The 20,629-nt window shown below is 37.5% G+C and overlaps 2 protein-coding genes across 2 annotated transcripts; one reads left to right on the forward strand and one right to left on the reverse strand.

The window, feature by feature from the left end:
• Nucleotides 1-9,698: 9,698 nt before the first annotated feature.
• Nucleotides 9,699-10,622, forward strand: LOC131922534 (olfactory receptor 5H2-like). Its single transcript, XM_059277345.1, has one exon. It carries the CDS (start codon nucleotides 9,699-9,701, stop codon nucleotides 10,620-10,622), a length of 924 nt encoding a protein of 307 aa, XP_059133328.1.
• A 1,743-nt stretch (nucleotides 10,623-12,365) lies between these two features.
• LOC131922708 (olfactory receptor Olfr180) lies at nucleotides 12,366-19,420 on the reverse strand. Its single transcript, XM_059277548.1, has 2 exons — nucleotides 18,516-19,420; nucleotides 12,366-12,387 (listed from the first exon to the last, which is right to left on the reverse strand). The coding sequence occupies exons 1-2, from the start codon at nucleotides 19,418-19,420 to the stop codon at nucleotides 12,366-12,368; spliced, it is 927 nt and encodes a 308-aa protein (XP_059133531.1).
• Nucleotides 19,421-20,629: the final 1,209 nt, after the last annotated feature.

The following is a 20,629-nucleotide window of genomic DNA, read 5'->3' on the forward strand; positions in this document are numbered from 1 at the left end:
CTTTAACTTACTTTTTGGAAAGAGTGTCTTTCACTGAACATGGAATTTTAACCTACTAACCTCAACAATCCTTTTTCTACACCCACCGTATCACTGATATTACAAGCATGTGTGGGGCCATGATCTTCTCCACAGTGGAAATGGAAGCCCATTCCTTCTGACATTTGTATGCTGTGTTGCTGGAGATGCAGACACAGTTATTCATCTTGTGCAGCAACTGCTCTTACACACTGAACATATTTAAATGGACTCTTGTCTATGTACCCATATCCTTAAAGTATTTGAAGTGAATCTTAAATTATACAAATACTTTTAATAAAATAAATACAACAGAAATCATTAAAACACTTTATCAGGTTTGTATGTCATTCATTATGTGATCATTAACACATTGACTGTTGTAGTGATGTAGTCCCTATAAAAAGAAAATGAATATGATGTCGTAGTCAGCTTGGAAAATCATAGCACCTTTATCTGTTCTGATGAGACAGTGTTGATTTCTGTAAGTAGACACGAGACTTGGAAATTCTTAGAAATATAGGTTTTTCATTAAATTCTCTTGTGTGAAATAATGATTCTTACAGCAATTCAACTTGCAATTCTCACAGGAAATGAAAAAGACATGGGAGTACAAGTGTAAGATTAGGACCGTGGGCAGACTGTCAAAGGATGCTCTGTGGTCAGTGTGCTTGTGAGAGTAAGGAGAGGTCCATCACACTCACCATCTGGCTGACTCTGAGCTTCTTCCTAGTTCTGTTTAGTGTTTTCTCTCCATACAAAAAAAATGTCAGTAAATCAAGACATTAGCAGATTTTATGAAATAAATGGTTGGGGGGATTTTATTGAGGAATTGTAGTGGAGAAGATAGGAAAAGGGTCTCCATAGCGTAGATTTATTTTAAGTGGGTTGATTGGGGTTTAAGTAGATTATCTAAGAGTTATTAGAATATGTAGTTGAAGAAACTGTGTTATATATATATATATATATATATATGTATATGTATATGTATATGTATATATAAAACCTAAGCTCAAATAGTAATAAGTTTTTGTGATGTTCTCGTCCCTGGTGATTTTCTGGGATAGACATGAAAAAAATCAAATTCTTGTGTACTTTAAATTTGGGGTGATCTTGATTGCAAGCTTCATGCACAGGGTGAGTACAGAGTGAGTGAACCATCTCTGGTTTCACATGTGTTTATTCTCCATACACTGAATCCCACTCCAGACATGACTCCACTCACGCGTAAACATTGCAAAACTTCCTTCTACCTTCTGTTGATACTCTCTTCTTTTCCAAAAATTTTATCATGTGGTTTTGGTATTATATCTTTCTTGGATAAATGTTAGTGGAATATTATTGCTAGTATCATATATGTGGGGATGTAAAGATATATATGTACATTTGCATGTATTTGTGTGAATTCGTAGTTTATATGGGATGTGGGCTCATCTGTGTGTGTGTGTTGTATTTGTAGACATAGTAAAACATTGGTTTCCCACATCCCATGTTTGTTCACCCTGGTATTATTCCAAGTCCTTACATATAATATAAAGGCTGGTTCTACCATTTGGGTCTATTGAAAGGTTCTGCAAGCTTTAACATATGAGTTATGTGGGAGATTTTTGTCAATACAGGCATCTTTTGAAGAAGATTGTTGAGAGTCTGAGCCCATCTTCTTGCCATGTTTTTGTCCTTTAGATATGAAGTGAATAGTTTAGTGCGACAGTGCACTTGTACCATGATGCTAAGCCTCAAATGAGAGGGTCAACTAATAGCACACCAAAACCTTTAAACTGTGAGCCACATTAAGCCTTTCTCTTTATCAGTTGACTTATCTGGACTCTTTGTTGTTGTTGTTGTTTTTACCACTTGTGAAAAGTAGAGTCTAATTTACAACTGAAATTTTTAAACATTTTAAGAATGGATAAATAAAATGTGGCACATGTACACAATGGAGTACTACTCAGCAGAGAAAAACAATGACATCACGAGGTTTGCAGACAAATGGATGGAACTAGAAAAAAATCATCCTTTAGTGAAGTAACCCAGACTCAGAAGGACAAACATGGTATGTACTCACTCATAAGTGAATACTAGATATAAAGCAAAGGATAACCAGACTGCAATTCACAACTCCAGGGAGGCTAGCTAGTAAAAAGACCCTAAAAAAGACACAGGGATCGCCCAATGACAGAAAAATGGATGAGATCTACATGAGCAAACTGCACATGAGGTGGGTAATAGAGGGCAAGGGTCCGGGGAAAGAGAGCTTAGGGGACAGGGAGGTCCCAGCTGGATCAGGAACAGAGTGGAAGAACAAGGAAAGAAATACCATGATAAATGAAGACCCCATGGGAATAGGAAGAAGCAGAGTTCTAAAGAGTTCCCCAGAAATCCACAAAGATACCTCCACAATAGACTACTGGCAATGGTCGAGAGAAAGCCCGAGCTGACCTACTTTGGTGATCAGATGGCCAAACACCCTGGCTGTCATGATAGAACTCTCATCCAGTGACTGATGGAAGCAGATGCAGAGATCCACAGCCAAACCGCAGGTCGAGCTCCAGGAGTCCAATCAGTGAGAGAGAAGAGGGATTATATGAGCAAGAGATATTGAGACCATGATTGGAAAAAGCACAGGGACAAATTGCCAAACTATTGGAAACACATATACTGTGAACCAATAGCTGAGGAGCCCCCATGTAACTGGACCAGGCCCTCTGGATAAGTAAGACAGTTGATGAGCTTGAAGTGTTTAGGAGGCCCCCAGGCAGTGGGATCCGGACCTGTCCTTGGTGTAGCTGGCTTTTTGGAACCTAGGGCCTATGCTGAGACACTCTGCTCAGCCTTGGTGCAGGGAGGAGGGGACTGAACCTGCCTCAACTGAATCTACCAGGCTGGGCTGACTCCCCAGGGGAGACCTTGCCTTGGAGGAGGTGGGAATGGGGGGGTGGGTTGGGGAGAAGGCTGGGGAGTCAGAAGAGGGAGGACAGGGGAATCCATGGCTGATATGTAAAATTAAATTAATTATAAAATAAAAATATAAAAAAGAAATAACCAATTTGATGAATTTTGTAGCATTTAGTATAATCTCAGACAATAATAATAAAGACTTTGAGAGCTTATTTATTGTTCTTAGATCACATTTGACATTGTATAATATTGAATTTTGACTACAAATTTGTTTACATTACAGTTAAAATCTTATCACATTTTTTGCCTTTTGCAATACACAGCATGGTAGTTTGTAGACAAGAAGCTTTAAAGAAGGATTTGTGAAATTAAAACGAATCTTCAAGAAAAAAATACACAGAATGAAGTAAGGATATATTGCTCCTCTTAATCATGTAATGAGTGCAGAAAGACTGCTGGGTTGGAGTAGATGCTTCCAGTCAACTTATCTTTAGTCTTCAAAGTAGCATACACTGATAAAATGATGTTCCTCTTATAATTAGGTGTGGCTCTTTGTATGTAGATTATTTTAAAATATAGCAAGTAGTCATTTGATCATGAATATTGAATAATAAAAACCATATTTTAACTTAGCATTATTGTCTTTAATTTGGATTCAGAAGATTAGAGCAGGTGTTGTAGAATATTCGTTTAAAGTGTATTACACTGGTTTATGCTGTGGAATATTCGTTTAATGATGCAAAGATGTTACATTTGTTTAACTCTGTGAAGCTGTGTTACTTTGCCTGCCTAAAACATCTTATTGGTTTAATAAAGAGCTGAACGGTCAATAGTGAGGCAGGAGACAGAAATAGGTGGAGCTGGCAGACAGAGAGAATAAATAGGAGGAGAAATTTGGGAAGAGGTATCAAGGAGCAAGAAAAAGGAGGAGAAGAGGGAGCTAGTGGCTGGCCCTCCAGCAGCACAGTAAGCCACAGAGTAAGAATCAAAGAAAGGAATATGGAATAGAAAAATGTAAAAGCCCAGAGGCAAAAGGTAGCCAGGGTATCTTAAGAAAAGCTGATAAGAAACAAGCCGTTAAAGCACTCGCTTTATATTTAAGGCAACTTTTATAGCACAGTTTGCTCATTGGTTCGCGTCAAGAAACAAGCCAAGCTAAGTCTGGGCATTCATAAGAAAGAATAAGACTTTATAATTTATTTAGGAGCTGGGTGTTGGTCCCTCAAAGATACAAAGAACAAAAAGTAATAAAACAACCAACAACAAGCAGGTCTTGTAATCCTTAATAGAACTCTCAGAGCCCCAGAAAAGGAACATCCAAACTGCTGTGAGATTCTATGTGCAACTTATTTGTGTTCAGAAAACACTTTTACCTTGAAGTCATTCACCACCTCTGGCTCTTTAATCTTTCTACCCCCTCTTCTGCAATGATCCCTGAGAACTGGGAGGACAGGGTATGATATAGATACCCTGTTTAGGGTGAAAAATATGCAGTCCCTTATTCTCTTCACTTTATCCAGTTGGGGGTTTATGGTAATTGCCTTCTACTGCAAAAAGACGTTCCTTTACTGAGGATTGAGAGATGCACTAATCTACAGATATAAAAATGTCACTAGGACTCAGTTTAATACAGTGCATATTTAGGACAGTAGTAGTGGTAGATTCTCCACCTAGGACCTGTGATATGACTAGCCATAGGTACTTGGTACATGATAATAATGCCAGGTGTGAGTTTCAGCATATGGACTGTGCCTCAAGAACAATAAAAAGGTGATTCATGCCACTATTGAACAAGTGTGTATGTCTTACTATGTTTGCTATAATTGTAATTACAAAGGTTACTTAGTCAAGACTAATGATTATTTTTCTCCTACAGTAGCGTATGTCACACTTTTAGCACTACGAAAGCTATCTAGGAGAGATGAAGCATCCAAATGAGTACCAGTTTGATTTCTCCATGTTCTGTGATTCAAATATGCGGTATTTTCAGCAGCAGGATCTTACCATCGTGTTTCGGTGTCATCCAGGGGCCATTTCAGTAGCTGTAATCTTTGTGGATCTATGGGATCTCACTGGTCAGCAACTCCAAAAGAGGAAACCTATTTCTGGTACTGGGCATTTTAGCTGCTAGCCTGTGATGTCTAGTAGGAGTCTTGCCACCCCATTATAGGGTAACTCCACTTAAAGGCCCTTAATAATTATTATTATTTATTAAATATTATGTAATAGTAATAATAAGGATGCCTCTATAAACCAAGAAAGAAAGAGAAATCATGGGAGCAATACCATTTACAAATGCCTCAAAACATTGCCAGTCTCTTATGCAAATGTTGACAGATATTTACATAATCAATACCAGTAAACTAAATATCCTTTTGCCTAGATTTAACACCTTATTATGGTATCCAGCTAATGTCTTGCACATCAGATAACCCCTGATTTATGAGGGGACTCACGTGGTCACATGGTTACTTGAGGTTGTACATTTAGGCTCTGTGAATGCCCATTATGAGTGAACGTGATATCAAAAGCTGAGCATGCCTATGAAGGATTTCAAGGCTTTGCTTCAGAGTCCTCAGGACCTAGCCTGTAATTTATTTATAGAGACTTGTAAATTACCGCAAACAGTGCCTCTGTCAGCTGTTGCCTCTTGTAGTAGCAGAGTTGCTGCATCGCAGTGTTAGAACAGTAGGTAAAGCAGGTTAGGCTCGTTCTACTGTTAGTTTCTGAGCTGTGCACAAAAGCAGTGACTTTTCCATTACTTCTCAAATGGGCCAGTGTAACAAGAACAAATGAAGCCTATATCGTATATATTATATTTAGTATAACTTCTGTGGTTTCTTGACTCTATTTATTATATTTAGTATAACTTCCTTCTTGACTCTAGAAAGTACTGGATGCAGTATGTTAGCTTCCCCCTTAAGAGAGATGGCTCTGTCTTTGTCCCTGTCTCTATCTCTGTCCCTCTCCCCCACTCCTATCCTTCCACTCCCTTCTTCCCTCCCTCCCCACCCCTCCTTCTTTTCTTTCTCTTTGACTCCCTCACTCTTTTTCTCTCTTGCTCTTCCTCTCTTACTTCCCTCTTGAATTCTCAACTACAAATATGAATTAATAAACTTCTGTCTGCAGCACACTTCTTTGGTCTCTGATTTTCATTCCTTGAATTTACCAGCCCCAAACCTGAAAGATCAAGATTGCTTTGGAGAACATCAAGATTTCTAGGATCCTAGACTCAAGACAGGCTCAACAGCAGCTGAGAAGGTTCTTTCCCTCTAATAGATACCATTATTAACATATCATTTCTATACTGACCTAAAAATCTATTTGACTAAACCTGTCAGAAGTGTCACTTGTGATCAGAAATAGTACTATAAAAGATAATTCCAATTTTTCAAGTTAGGTTTGGGTACAGTGAGTTGATATTCACAATCATGTAAAGTAAAAGTTTGTGGTGCCCCATGGAGCGATTTGACTTCTCTGCTGTGTCCAATCCACATTGCCCAGCACAGCAGCTGCCCTTTGTCATCAGGGAATGCTTGTGATCTCATGTGAGAGTTTCAATTGTCCTCTCAGGGCTACAGTTAGTTAACCTCAACTCAAAAGAAAATATATGGACAACATTTTTTTTGTGTGTGTTTATGGAATAAAACCTCCAAAACGAAGCACTGACTTAAGAATTGCTACCAGCCTTCCCACAACCCTGCACTGCTGTGTTCTTTACTGCTTCCAAAATCCCAACAACTCTTAAAGACCTCTACAACATGTTTCACAATATAGGTAAGAGAGAAATGATTTCTGAAATAATATGTATCTGTTCTTTTAAGAGTTAAATGCTGGTTAAATTGAAGTTGTTTTATACTTAACTTACCAGGTTCCTGCTTGGTATATAATAAAATAAAAGCAACTTGACTAGAGTATTGATAAGGTATGTTTAGTTGAGGACATTGTGTGGAACATACACCTGACTATACAAAAAGCATTTGAAGAAGCTATGTGAAAGAAGATTTTTAAAAGAATATATGCCATTATATTATTAATTTGTGACCTATTTTCTACTTTATAGATCTTGACTACAGACAGATGTTTGTCTTATAGATTTGTTCACTCAATTCCACGCAATTTAGATTTTGTTATGGAAAGATGAAAATGAAAACACATAACGAAAAGAAAATAGAATAGAGAAAAACAAAATAGTTTAACAATAACTGGTTTTGCTTGTGATGTTTTGTTATACATTTAAAAGTAAATTTAGTTCTGGTGAACTAAAACATTGATTTTAAAGACCTAAGTGATAATTGTTTTTATTTATGAATTTCTTCTGATAATTACAGTAAAAATGGTTATTCTGTCTGTTTAATCATTTTTTCTAATTAAAATTTTTAAGGCTGATTACATAAATATTAATTCCTCTGTATAGTCATATTCTTCTGAGATGATTTATTTGAATATATACACATATAGAATGATGAACATATGGAGGAAAGACAAAATAGAGGATATATGCTTCATGAAGTCATACATATTGATATATAAATATGAACATTTGTGATTGCCTGAAAAACACATTTTATAGACTAATTCATTTAATCACTGAAAATATTGAATTTTATGTATCACTTGTATAAAGATTAGATGTTTGGTACCACTTTATTCTGCCAGGAAACATTAAACTAATAGAGATGAAAACGCTATTAAATAAAGCTAGAACAATAACTGGAGAAAAATTAGTTCTAACTTCAGTCATAACAACCATGAAGTAAGATTTAAATATGCAAAGAACTATCAGTAGAACATGTATCTATGTTCCCACAGGAAAAAATTTGTGGTATTAAATTTAAAACCGGTAACATTTGCAAGTACATATTTATAAGAAAATAAATGTATTTTCATATTATTCAGAAGGGAAATAAAAAACACTCAGAACTGGCAGTAATCAAGTAATCAATGAACACCAGGGAGAAGACAGACATTCAGCTAGGCATGGGAACCTGCCCCTCATTTAGCTTCCATTCTTTCTCTGTAGCCCAATCTCGTGACTTCACACTTTGTTCATTGTATGTTTTCTGGGACTCTTCTTCTCGTCCTGCTTTTTATTCTTTTTTCATGCCTCCTAAGTTCCTTTCCTGTACTTTTTCTCCTCTTAATTTTCATTTTCCCCTATGATGTATCTATCAAACAAGTTCCACAAGCAGCAGGTTATAAATTATGAATGGACAAAAAAACTGTCCACCCTCCCACTATCTTTGGCTCTTCCAGAGCATCTTTCTTTACTGTGAAATTCCTATTGCCACTCAGTTCCCGTTACTCTTCGACATATTCTTTTTCACATTCAGGAAACCATTCTCAGCAATGCCCATAAGTTTCTTAGTTTTAGCAATCAGGATCTCTATTGCTTATCCTACTGGAGTATTGGTATTGCCTTCTGTCTTTGGTAATTCTTAATATCTGTCTTGTCTTTAGGGTCACAATCTTCAACTTTTTAGTTGAACTTCGCTTAGTATGCTTTTCTGATTATTTTTTAACGCAAATTTTTGACAAAGATATTGCTATATGCTTCAGGCATGATTTTCATTCTACATTATTTGAGTGAGGGGATTGCCATATGTATGGCATTGGCCTAGGGTTTCCTTTCTTATTTTTCCTTTCATTCTACTCGAACATCTTACAGAAATTGTTAGGATGCTGCTGGATGACATGAAAAGACTGAAAGGATTCAAGAAGTCAGTCAAGGGGAAACATCACACCCCCAACTCTTCATAGATGAAGGGGGTTATTACTCTTGCAGATTGTCACTCTGGAAGTTACAGTGTACAGGGGCTGGATTCTCCACATTTTTACTTGGAGGTCTTTTTGACTACATGTTTTCATTTCCATTTCTCTATAACAAAATCTAAGTTGTGTGGGATTGAGTGAACAAATCTATAAGACAAATACCTGTCTGTAGTCAAGATCCATGAAGTAGAAAATGGGTCATAAATTAATAATATAATAAAACTTCCTTCACATAGCTTCCTTCAACTGCTTTTTGTATATTATCTTCATGGTCCACGTAATGTCCTAACTATCCATAGCTTATCAATACTCTAGTCATGTTATGATGGAAACATTACCTGGATGTTCAGAGGTTGCTCATATTGCAAAGTTGTAAATGTGTCTACATGATCAATTTCATTTTTTTTCTTTTTTGGTTTTTTTGAGACAAGGTTTCTCTGTGTAGTTTTGGTGCCTGTCCTGGATCTCTTTCTGTAGACCAGGCTGGCCTCGAACTCACTGAAATCACCCTAGTTCTGCCTCCCAAGTGCTGGGATTAAAGGCGTGTGCCATCACTACCCAACAATCAAATTCATTTTATTGGCATTAACCTGGGAAGGAAGTTGTGCTTCTCTTCTTTACTGAATCTTATGCCCACACTGAATATATGAAAAGCAATTAATTTGGTAGTCTAAAAATTTTAGGACTGATCTTTTATCCTAATCATTATTCACATTGTCATTTCCCATATTGGCTGGCCATTTCACCTACATTTTAATTATATGAGCAACATTTTTTTAAATCATATTATTTCATCACATTTTTATATTTAAAATTATTGCATATTTCAGTTTTTTAATTTCACCAAATGCATTCTGTGAATTGAAGTAATAGGAAATTAAATTAAAATGTTATATTGATATGGTTATTATTTTATATTAAATGTACTCTCTTATATTTGATTTATGAATCCTAGTAAACATTACTTTTCATGTGTTTCATTTCAGGGGATACACAGTGAGGACTCAGAAATGAAAAATTTAACTTTGCTGACAGATTTTGTTCTTACAGGACTCACGGGCTCTCCAAGACTACAGGTGCCCCTTTTCATGTTATTCCTCGTGATCTATCTCATCACTATTATAGGGAACCTTGGTCTAATCACTCTTATCTGGAATGACCCTCACTTACACATCCCCATGTACTTCTTCCTTGGTCATCTGGCCTTCGTGGATGCTTGTCTATCATCCACAGTGACACCAAAGATGTTACTCAATTTTTTACAGCTGAGTAAGATGATTTCCTTCTCTGAATGCATGATCCAATTTTTTTCCTTTGCAGTCTTTGTTACTGTAGAATGTTTCCTGTTGGCAGCGATGGCTTATGATCGCTATGTAGCCATATGCAAACCTTTACTTTATCCAACGATTATGACTAGTAGACTATGCATATGTTTAATAGTCTTATCTTTTGTAGGAGGAATTCTTCATGCTTCAATACATGAGGGATTTTTGTTTCTATTAACCTTCTGCAATTCCAACATAGTACATCACTTTTACTGTGACATTATTCCACTGTTAAAGATTTCCTGTACTGATTCTACTCTTAATTTTCAGCTGGTATTTGTTTTAGCTGGTTTAATTCAAGCCTTCACCATTGTGATTGTTCTTGTGTCGTATACACTAGTGCTGTTTACAATTTTGCAAAGGAAGTCTGTCCGAGGCATAAGGAAGGCTTTCTCAACCTGCGGCGCCCATCTCTTATCTGTGTCTTTATACTATGGGCCTCTTCTCTTCATGTATGTCCTTCCTCCATCTCAAGAAGCAAATGATCAAGATATCATAGACTCTGTGCTTTACACAGTCATAATTCCTGTGTTAAACCCAATTATTTATAGCTTGAGAAACAAACAAGTCATTGATTCCTTGAAAAACTTGTTAAAGAAAAAGGCTTAGACCTTACACAGTTATCTATTTTTTAATTTAACATTAAAAATGCCACATTTTTTGCCTGTGTAAGTTGTTTGTTCTATTAAGAAATGTCCAAATAATTTTGAATTTTACTTTTCTTGTCTTTCTTTGACTCTGTCTAAATAAACTTTGCAATAATTACTTATGGCTTAACTTGATTTGTCTAATAAAATCCCTAAAATGTTGGTGTTTGAACAAACAATATCCCCCCAAATGCTCATGTATGTAAGCATTTGATACCCAGCTGGTGTTGCTGTTTGATGATAGTATGTAATTTCTAGTACAACAGACTTGATGGAAGAAGCACATCACTGGAGATGAGTTTTGAGAGTTTATTGTCTTGCCCTACTTCCAGTTGGTTCTCTCTGTTTCCTGGTAGGCTGACAAAATGTGATCAGTCAGCTTCCTGCTTCAGTTGCCTGTTACCATGACATCCAAGTCATTATGGTATATGATCTTTTGGAACAGCAAGCCAAGGAAAACCATTTCTTCCATAGATTTCTTTTAGTCATGGTGTTTTATCACAGCAGATAAGTCATGAACACAGAAGATGGTGCCAGAAGTGAGGGATCCATGTGAAGAACCTGACCATCTGTATTTTGGGAAGAATATGGAAGACTTTGAAAGTTTTGAATAGAAAAGTGGTGGGATGCTCTAAGCACAGATTAGCAGATTATGGTATGATCCTGGTGCATGGGTTTACCAAATTAGTGATTAACCTTTAGTCACCAATAATGCAACACTATCACATTATAAAAAGAGTTACAAGCACTGCCCCCTTGGATTCATTCAATCAAGAGCAAGTCCAGATCTGAAATCTCTCTTTCACACTCCCCATGTCTTCACTCCTCTGTCTGTCCTTTGTATGAGTTTGAATTGACTATATGTGTCCTTCTGTGTAATTGTGTATGTCTGTGACTATGTGTGTCTGTGTCTGTCTGTCCCTAGCAAAGGACTCTGCTCTCTTCATTATTTGACAGTGTGAAAAGATATCACACAGTAAAAGGAAGGGAAGGAATATTTTATAGAAATTGTTAACAGAATTTTAGAAGTGAGTGGTTCCAACTGATCCCAAATGACCCAAAGAATAAACAATTCTACAAACATCATTTTTTTTTTGATTTTTCGAGACAGGGTTTCTCTGTGTAGCTTTGTGCCTTTCCTTTCTCTGTGTAGCTTTGTGCCTTTCCTGGAACTCACTTGGTAGCCCAGGCTGGCCTCGAACTCACAGTGATCCGCCTGGCTCTGCCTCCTGAGTGCTGGGATTAAAGGTGTGCGCCACCACTGCCCGGCCTACAAACATCATTTTTATCACTGAATATCCATAAATGTTGAGTTCAACCTTTGTGGTGGATTTTAGAACTTTGCTTTCAACCTTTGCATTTGCTGCTTTCAATGAATGATATACATGCATTATTCTGGGTAGTGGTGTGGAAGAGTACATACTTTAAGATATAACTATGAATATATAGAAGATACAAGGCAAGTAAAGTTGTTTGTTACATTTTTTTCTTATAGGAAGGTTAAACAAACAGGCTAAGTACTCTTTAGGATAGCAGTCTTAAATCTAAGTGATTTGAAGTATATTATTAACTTAGGCTGTGAGGTCTACAGCCTGAAAGACAGTAGTGATGAGAATAATGTGTTCTATGGGGCCTGGCTCATGAAATTTCAGAGAGAAGTAAACACTGTATTAGCAACTGGGCTAGAGACAGTTTGTATTGTATTTTAGCAAAATATTTGTTTTTTCTGCCCATATCTTGAGAATTTATATGAGGCTGAGTTTAAAAGTAATGGACTAGTTTATATAGTGAAGGAGATATCAAGACAGCATGATGTAGAGTTGTGGAGTTGTTATTTCTGATTAGTCTTATACAGGAATAAAATGGAAGAAAACAATTAAAGCAAAAAGAAATAGAAAATGTAGTTTGGAGAGCAAAAGAACACTAGGAGCTTAATATTACAGCCAAGGCATAAGGAAAAAGTGAGGTTGTAATTGTTAAAAGATTGTTGCCCATAAGGAGAGGCCTCTTGCTCTGCCTTGAAACAATAAGAAAGGTACACGGGAGTCAATACCATACCCAGCTAAATTTCCAAATTTTGAAACAATGCCTAATGGTTTTCTACTCCTAGAAAGGAACTACATACAAAAGCTGCAGCTAATAAGATTCAAGGGGGCGAGAGTTCATCTTAGGCAGGCAGACAAACTTGGAACTTGGCACTTTCATCTACATGGTACATGGTTTTGGGGGCATGAAAATTACAAGGGTGTGTGAGGGGAAGCATGGATTCTTCTCCCAGGGTGTTAGAGGTACGTGAGGACAGGCAATGTATGACAGGACTGGAATTGTTTCAAAAGGGCCCTGAGAGGCCAGAACTCTGGGGTGGCTTCTGCATGAAGCTGTGGAAGTGAAGACTGAACTGCACTGGAGGCTCGAGGTGCTGGAGATGCCAGAGCCGTGAGAAATCTGTCAAGGAGAGCTGTATAAGAGTGTAACTGGTCCAAGAGAAATGCACTTTTGAAGGCAGAGAATTTAGATTGTCAGAGTCATCTAAGCCTTTTAAAGCTGAATCCTCAGACACTAGACATTGAGCTAAAGGATTTCTGCTTGCCCTCCTGGGTTTCTGCACCGCTTTGGCCCACCATTTCATCACTATACCCTCCACTCATTCCTTTGGAATGGGAATGTATATTCTGTGACAATGTGTATTGGAAGTGTACAACTTGCCTTCTTATTTTATAGGGGTCATAGTTAAGAAATTGCCTTAAATCTCAAAAAAGACTTTGGACTTTGGACTTTTGACACAGTTAAAGACTGCAGGGACTTTAAAACTGGAATAAATGCATTCTATATCATACAATAGCCATTACCCCATGGGAGTCAGGGGGTAGCCAGTGTTGGTTTGAATGACAAATGTCCCTCAGTAGTTCGTGTATTTGCAGTTACATGTCTCCATTGTTTACAGGCCCCCAGGTGGTGATGCTGTTTATGGATGTTATGGAACTTTAGAATTGGAATTTTGATTGAAGTGGGTTTTGAGAGATAGCATTATCCTTTTCCAGTTTATTGTGTTTCCTGGTGTGCTGATGAATTGTAATCAGCCCCTTTCCTGCTCCAGCTGCCTGTTACTGTCCTGTCCCCATCATTACGTACTCTAGCCATATGAAAACATAAGCCAAAGTAAACTCATTTTTTAACAGTTTGCTTTTGGTTATGGTATTTGACCACAGCAACAAGAAAGTAACTAATACAGTGACTTTAAAAAAGTATTTATATTGTGATAAACAATATAGGTTTCTGTTTAGGTGATCAGGTGAAAATCTACTAGCATTTTGAAGTTCCTTCCAGAATTATTGAGAATTGGTATAATGGGTATAATTTTTCTCTTTTATCAAGTATAAGGGAAAACAAATATATCAAAAAGAGAGGAAGAGTGACAGAAAAGAGAGAGAGAGGAGAGGAGAGAATGCTCTTAACTCAGTTTATTTCCATGAGGAGTGAAAAGGGTGCCTTTAGATGTTTTGAACTTCTTTTTTAAAATATTTTTATTTTATAATTAATTTAATTTTACATATCAGCCACAGAGTCCCCTGTTCTCCCTCCTCCCACCCCAAGCCTTTCCCCTAATCCATCCCCCATTCCCACCTCCTCCAAGGCAAGGTCTCCCCTGAGGAGTCAGCCCAGCCTGGTAGATTCAGTTGAGGCAAGTCCAGTCCCCTCCTCCCTGCACCAAGACTTTATTCATATAGTATCAGGTGATGTGTGTGTGAGCAAGGTAGAAAAAAATAAATGGCAGTATAGGAAATAAATGGTCTTGGTCATCTAGAAATGAAGGCAATAGGAAAAGGAAATCATTAATACATTGATATTTACTAGAATATTTATCATAAAAAAGTAGATTTTAATGAAATAAGTTATCAGCAAATAAGATATTGCTAGGGAGATACAATTATAAAATGCTCAGTAAGTTTCTTGAAAACAGGGAAAAACACATTTTGATGTTTTTTTTTGTGGTTTGTTGTTTTTTTTTTTAATTTTTATTTTGCAATACAATTCAGTTCTACATATCAGCCACAGATTCCCTTGTTCTCCCCCCTCCCGCCCCCCTCACCTTCCCCCCAGCCCGCCCCCCATTCCAATCACCTCCAGGGCAAAGCCTTCCCCACAGACTGAGATCAACCTGGTGGACTCAGTCCAGGTAGGTCCAGTCCCCTCCTCCCATGCCGAGCCAAGGGACCCTGCATAGGCCCCAGGTTTCAAACAGCCAACTCATGCAATGAGCACAGGACCCGGTCCCACTGCCTGGATGCCTCCCAAACAGATCAGGCCAATCAACTGTCTCACCCACTCAGAGGGCCTGATCCAGTTGGTGACCCCTCAGCCATTGGTTCATATTTCATGTGTTTCCGTTTGTTTGGCTATTTGTCTCTGTGCTTTATCCGACCTTGGTCTCAACAATTCTCGCTCATATAAACCCTCCTCATTCTCGCTAATTGTACTCCCAGAGATCCACCTGGGGCCTAGTCATGGATCTCTACATCCAGATCCCTCAGTAGTTGGATGAGGTTTCTAGCACGACAATTAGGGTGTTTGGCCATCCCATCACCAGAGTAGGTCAGTTCGGACTGTCTCTCGACCATTGCCAGCAGTCTGTTGTGGGGGTATCTTTGTGGATTTCTGTGGGCCTCTCTAGCACTTTGTTTCTTCCTATTCTCATGTGGTCTTCATTTACCATGGTCTCCTATTCCTTGTTCTCCCTCTCTGTTGTTGATCCAGCTGGGATCTCCCACTCACCCAAGCTCTCTTTCCCTCGACCCTCGCCCTTCACTACCCCCACTCATGTCCAGGCTGTTCATGTAGATCTCATTCCATTTCTCTGTCGTTGGGCGATCCCTGTGTCTTTCTTGGGGTCCTGTTTTCCAGGTAGTCTGCCTGGTGATGTGAGTAGCCACAAGAGCACTTGTTCAGCTATGTTCACATCAGCGTTGTTTGTAATAGCCAGAACATGGAAACAACCTAGATGCCCTTCAACTGAAGAATGGATAAACAAAATGTGGTACATATACACAATGGAATACTACTCAGCAGAGAAAAACAATGACATCATGAGGTTTGCAGACAAATGGATGGATCTAGAAAAAATCATCCTGAGTGAGGTAGCCCAGACTCAGAAAGACAAACATGGTATGTACTCACTCATAACAGGATACTAGATGTGGAACAAGGATGACTGGACTGCTACATTTTGATGTTTTACATGTAAGTCCTTGTTATTTTTTCTCATCTCCACATCCCTTAAAACTAATGAGTGAGAACTTCAGCAGACATTCCCTGATCAATGGCAGGTCTACAAGCCAGAAGAACAGGTAAGACACCCATGTACGGAACACTTTCATCCCCTCAGTGGTTCCCACAGACCCAATCTTTAGTTATCCCTGTCCTCCCCACTCCCCAATCCCATTGCTATGTACCAGCCCCCAGCTGGGATAGACATCCCCTGCTCCAGTGCAGGCCAGCAGAACAGGCAGGAGAACTCAGGCAGAGACTGTAATGCGGGACCAGAGACCATGCCAGCTGCCAGAACTGCAGGTAAGCTGCCTGCCCATGGACTCCTCCACTTTTTTGGTTCCCCACACCTGATACTATACCCAATGCCCTTTCCCTTGCTCTTTGCCTTGTCCTCCAGACCCCAATTTAGGCAGATACTCCCTGTTAGAGCAGAGGTTATGTCAGCTGCCAGAACTCCAGATATGTGGACCTCCTCTACTCTTTTGGTGTGCCTCTAACAGTATCTCAATCCCTCCTCCACTCCTCATCATTGTGTCTTAGCTCCCAATTCAGGTGGAGAGCCTCTGCTCAAAAAGGGGCCATGACAGCTGCCAGAAGTCCAGCCCCCAACTTGAGCAGAGAACCCTGGTTCAACCACAGCCCACATGGAGCAGAAGACCAAAGAGGAAACAAAAAACAAGAAATAAAACACCCATCCAAATTAAAATCAAAACAAGAAAATACAAAAAAAAAAAAAAACCAAAACACAGAGATGGTAAACTAAAAAAATGTCCAAACATAACAAAAAGTTAACACAAAAAAAAAGAAAAGAAAGAAAGAAAGAAAAGAGAAGAAAAAACAACCCCCGGAGTCCAATTTGTTTTGGCCAAGTACTCCTGGTCACGAGGCTTGTTCTGGAGTGTGGTAGGTATGCTCAGTATGTGTTCTCTTTCTGTTCACCATTCAAGCACAATTTATTTATGTTGGGATTTGTAGCCCTTCGGTGGGGTGTGGTTCACCTACCAGAGGCAACATTTTTAAAGAAAACTGACTCTCCCTCCCGCAGCAGCTACCAATCAGCATAGTTTCTCATCTAGGAGTGGGAATTCGTGTACACCTCCCTTCTCCACACTAGGATTCTGTCTGGGCTGAGCTAGCACGGAGATTGTGCATGCTGTCATGGTCTCTGGAAGTTCATATAGCTGCCCTGTTGTGCCTGGAGGACACTGTTTCCTTGTAGTCACCCACTATATCTGGTTCTTACAGACTTCCTACCCCCTCTCTTACAGTGGTCCAAGCCTTGGGAGGAGGGGTGCAGTAGAGCTGTTTTAATTAGGACTGAACATTCTAAAATTTCTTATTCTCTGTACTTTGGCTCTGTGTGAGTCACAGTGTTAATCACATCTACTTCAAATAACAGCTTCTCCAATGAGAGTTGAGAGACGCATTAATCTGTGAGTACAACAATAAGTCATTAGGACTCTGTTTAATACTATGACCATCTAGTAGAATAATAGTAATAGGAACTCCCTTAGGACATGTGACCTTGTCTATCCACAGGTTCTTGGCCCAGGAGATAGTTATGGATTTCTTCTTTTTGGGAGCAGGACTTAAATTCAATCAAAAATTGAGTGGTTACTTTCATGTTTAAAAGGTCTGTAGTCACATGATCATTTAAGTAAGAAAGAAGATTTTATGTACACTTTTGTGCATGGTTTCTTTTATTTTTCAGTATAAATAGTGAAAATATAGACCAAAAACTTATAAGACCTCTTTGGGAAAATGTCTAATTCTATTTCGAGGATTTGCACATTACCCAAGATTCCACATATCCAGAGGGAGGAATGTACCAGAAAGTATTAATAGTATATAAAAAACTGTCAGGAACAAAGTTTCCAGATTGAATTTATTCTACTCAAAGAATAATTACTAACTTACTTAATCTGAGAAAATATGCTAAAATCTATGATTTTAAGTTATTGATGTTCAAACTATTAATAATTTCATATTATATTTATAAAACAATATGTACTAAAAACTAGCAATTATATTCATGGTATAGTTTTTCTGTATTAGTTGTATTTGTTTTGCAGCATCACAATGTTCCTTTTTAAAAACTACACAGACAAAGTAAGAAATGACAGAAGGAAGGAGAAAGAAATGGAACAATTTCAAAATGATAATCACCCAGTTTTTGCCTGGAAATTTAAAGTTTCAAAAAATGGAAAACTCACACAAAATTGTTCAATTAACTAGACAATATTAATCAAAAGATACTCTTAAACATTTAAACATCTGATTGTGTGTGGTATTAATGTACTGAAACAGTATATTGGAAAATCCCATGGGGGTAACAAGAGTAGATATGACAGTTATTAAATTTATATTGACTTATTTGGGTTATATAATTTAGATGAATAATTAACAAATTATTTTGGAATTACATTACTATGCTGTTTAATAAATAAAATCTAATGATTTAGAGACTAATACTTTATATGTACAACAATTTTATTTTTTTATATTTCATATCCATAAAATCACTTTAATGAACTATAATTAGTGAGCTGTAGAAGTTGAAGATTTTTTAAAAGTATTATAAGTGTTTATAACTTTCTTAACAGCATTTATTACCTCCTTATTTCTCAGGCTGTAAATAAAAGGGTTTAACAAAGGAATTATTATTGTATAAAATACAGCCACTGGAATATCTTTATTCCCTTCTTCAAATGGTCGAATATACATGAGAAGACAGATGTAGAATATAGACACAGAAAAAAAGTGGGATGCACAAGTAGAAAATGCTTTTCCTCTCCCATCCTTCGATTTCATCTTGAAAATAGTGAAAAGAATGCAGAAATAAGAGACCAAGACAGTACCAATGGTAAATACTTGAATTGGCATTGAAAAAATATATATCATTAGTTCATTGATAAAAGGATCTGTACAGGAGAGCCTATAGAGTGGAAGAATATCGCAGAAGAAGTGATCGATATGATTTGATTTACAGAAAGTTAACCTTAAGAGACACCCTACATGAATCATAGAATGCAGGTTGCTGGCTATGAAGGTAGCTATACTCATCTGAATGGAGAGCTTCTTGGACATCATGGTGTGGTACTGCAGTGGGTTACATATGGCCACATAGCGGTCATAGGCCATTGCTGCTAGAAGAAAGCAGTCTGCGGTTTCAGCAAAACAGAGAAAATAGAACTGTGCCATGCATTCATAGAGAGAAATCCTTCTGTCCACAGAAAAGAAATTCTCTAGCATCTTGGGAGTGATGGCACAGGAGCAGCAGGAATCCATGAGAGCCAGGTTGCCCAGGAAGATGTACATGGGTGTGTGAAGACGGCGTTCCATGTAGATCAAGGCCACCAGTCCGAGATTCCCCACCATGGTCACCAGATAGATGGCAAAGAACACCAGGAATAGAAGGGTCTTCAGGTCTGGGTGATCCGAGAATCCCACCAGGATGAATACTGTTGTCAAAGAGTGATTTATCTTCTCCATTCTCATTTCCCTGACGAGACAAAAATTAAGATATTTGATTGATATTATTTGCAGAATATGTCTAAGTCTCCCTCTCTAGTTACAGTGAGCAGGTGAGGATATGTTCAATTTACCTTAGCTGTCCCCTGAAATATGTCATGGTAGGTTAAGTCAAATGAGAAGAAATCACACATAGATTGTACATATGAGTATAGTTTTGAGATTTCTGTTTAACTCCTAGATGTCTCACATGGATTATTATATGTCACTATACAAATTCATGGTCAGTGTATGTGATTTTTTATTTTTCCATATCTAAAGAATCTTGGTTGTGTACTTTTAAAAATATCTATAGGGTCAATGTGATCTTTAAAAATAAATTTCCCTGTAAATATTTTAGTGACTAATTTATGAAAATGTCATAGAATTACTTTGAAAAATATTTTTCTGTCTTAGTTATCTTTTCCCAGTAGGATTATTGTGGGATATTTTAAATGAAGGCTCAGTTAACTTTTAAGTTTAGATAAGATTGTGTAATATATTTTTCTCTTAAAATTATTTTTCTAGTGATTTTAATATATTTGGAAACTCACTCTATCTTGTTTGATAAATTTCCAAAGAATTGCTTCTCCTCTTAATTATCCCTGTATCCTAATGTTTTGTGTGCAGTTTCCAGTGTTCAGCATGTATTCTTCATCATGAGTCTTAGGAACAAGGTGTCTGCTCATAGTGTACACTCTGATATGTAAATGACAAATATCTGCTGTGTACCCGCCAATATTGTTAGGATGAGGCAATGTTTTCCTATTGTTTAGTTGAATAAAGGTTTTTTTTTTATTTATATGATTAGTTAAACTTTAAATTATTTTCCTCCTGATCCATATGTTAGAATTCAATAACCACCAAAATTTATTAGATTTTAGTTTGTCAAGGATAACAATGAAATATTTAAATCCAGAAACAACATGTATTTTTACTGTTATAATCATTTTGTTCCCCTAGAAATTGCTACAACTCTTTGGCTTTAATAGAGCTTAAAAGGATATTTTTTAAGAACAGAGTACATAGTTATTTAAATAGCATTGCTTTAAAACCACACTGTAATTACCGTTCCCTTGATTTTAATTGTTGTCTATACTGAACTTAATATACTGTCATTCCCATAACATAGAAAGGCTTTCTGTTGTTGTATCACTAATGTCTTATCAATAAATTAATAAAATAAACTGC

Source organism: Peromyscus eremicus, chromosome 12 (assembly GCF_949786415.1).
Source record: "Peromyscus eremicus chromosome 12, PerEre_H2_v1, whole genome shotgun sequence".
NCBI classification, from domain to species: domain Eukaryota; kingdom Metazoa; phylum Chordata; class Mammalia; order Rodentia; family Cricetidae; genus Peromyscus; species Peromyscus eremicus.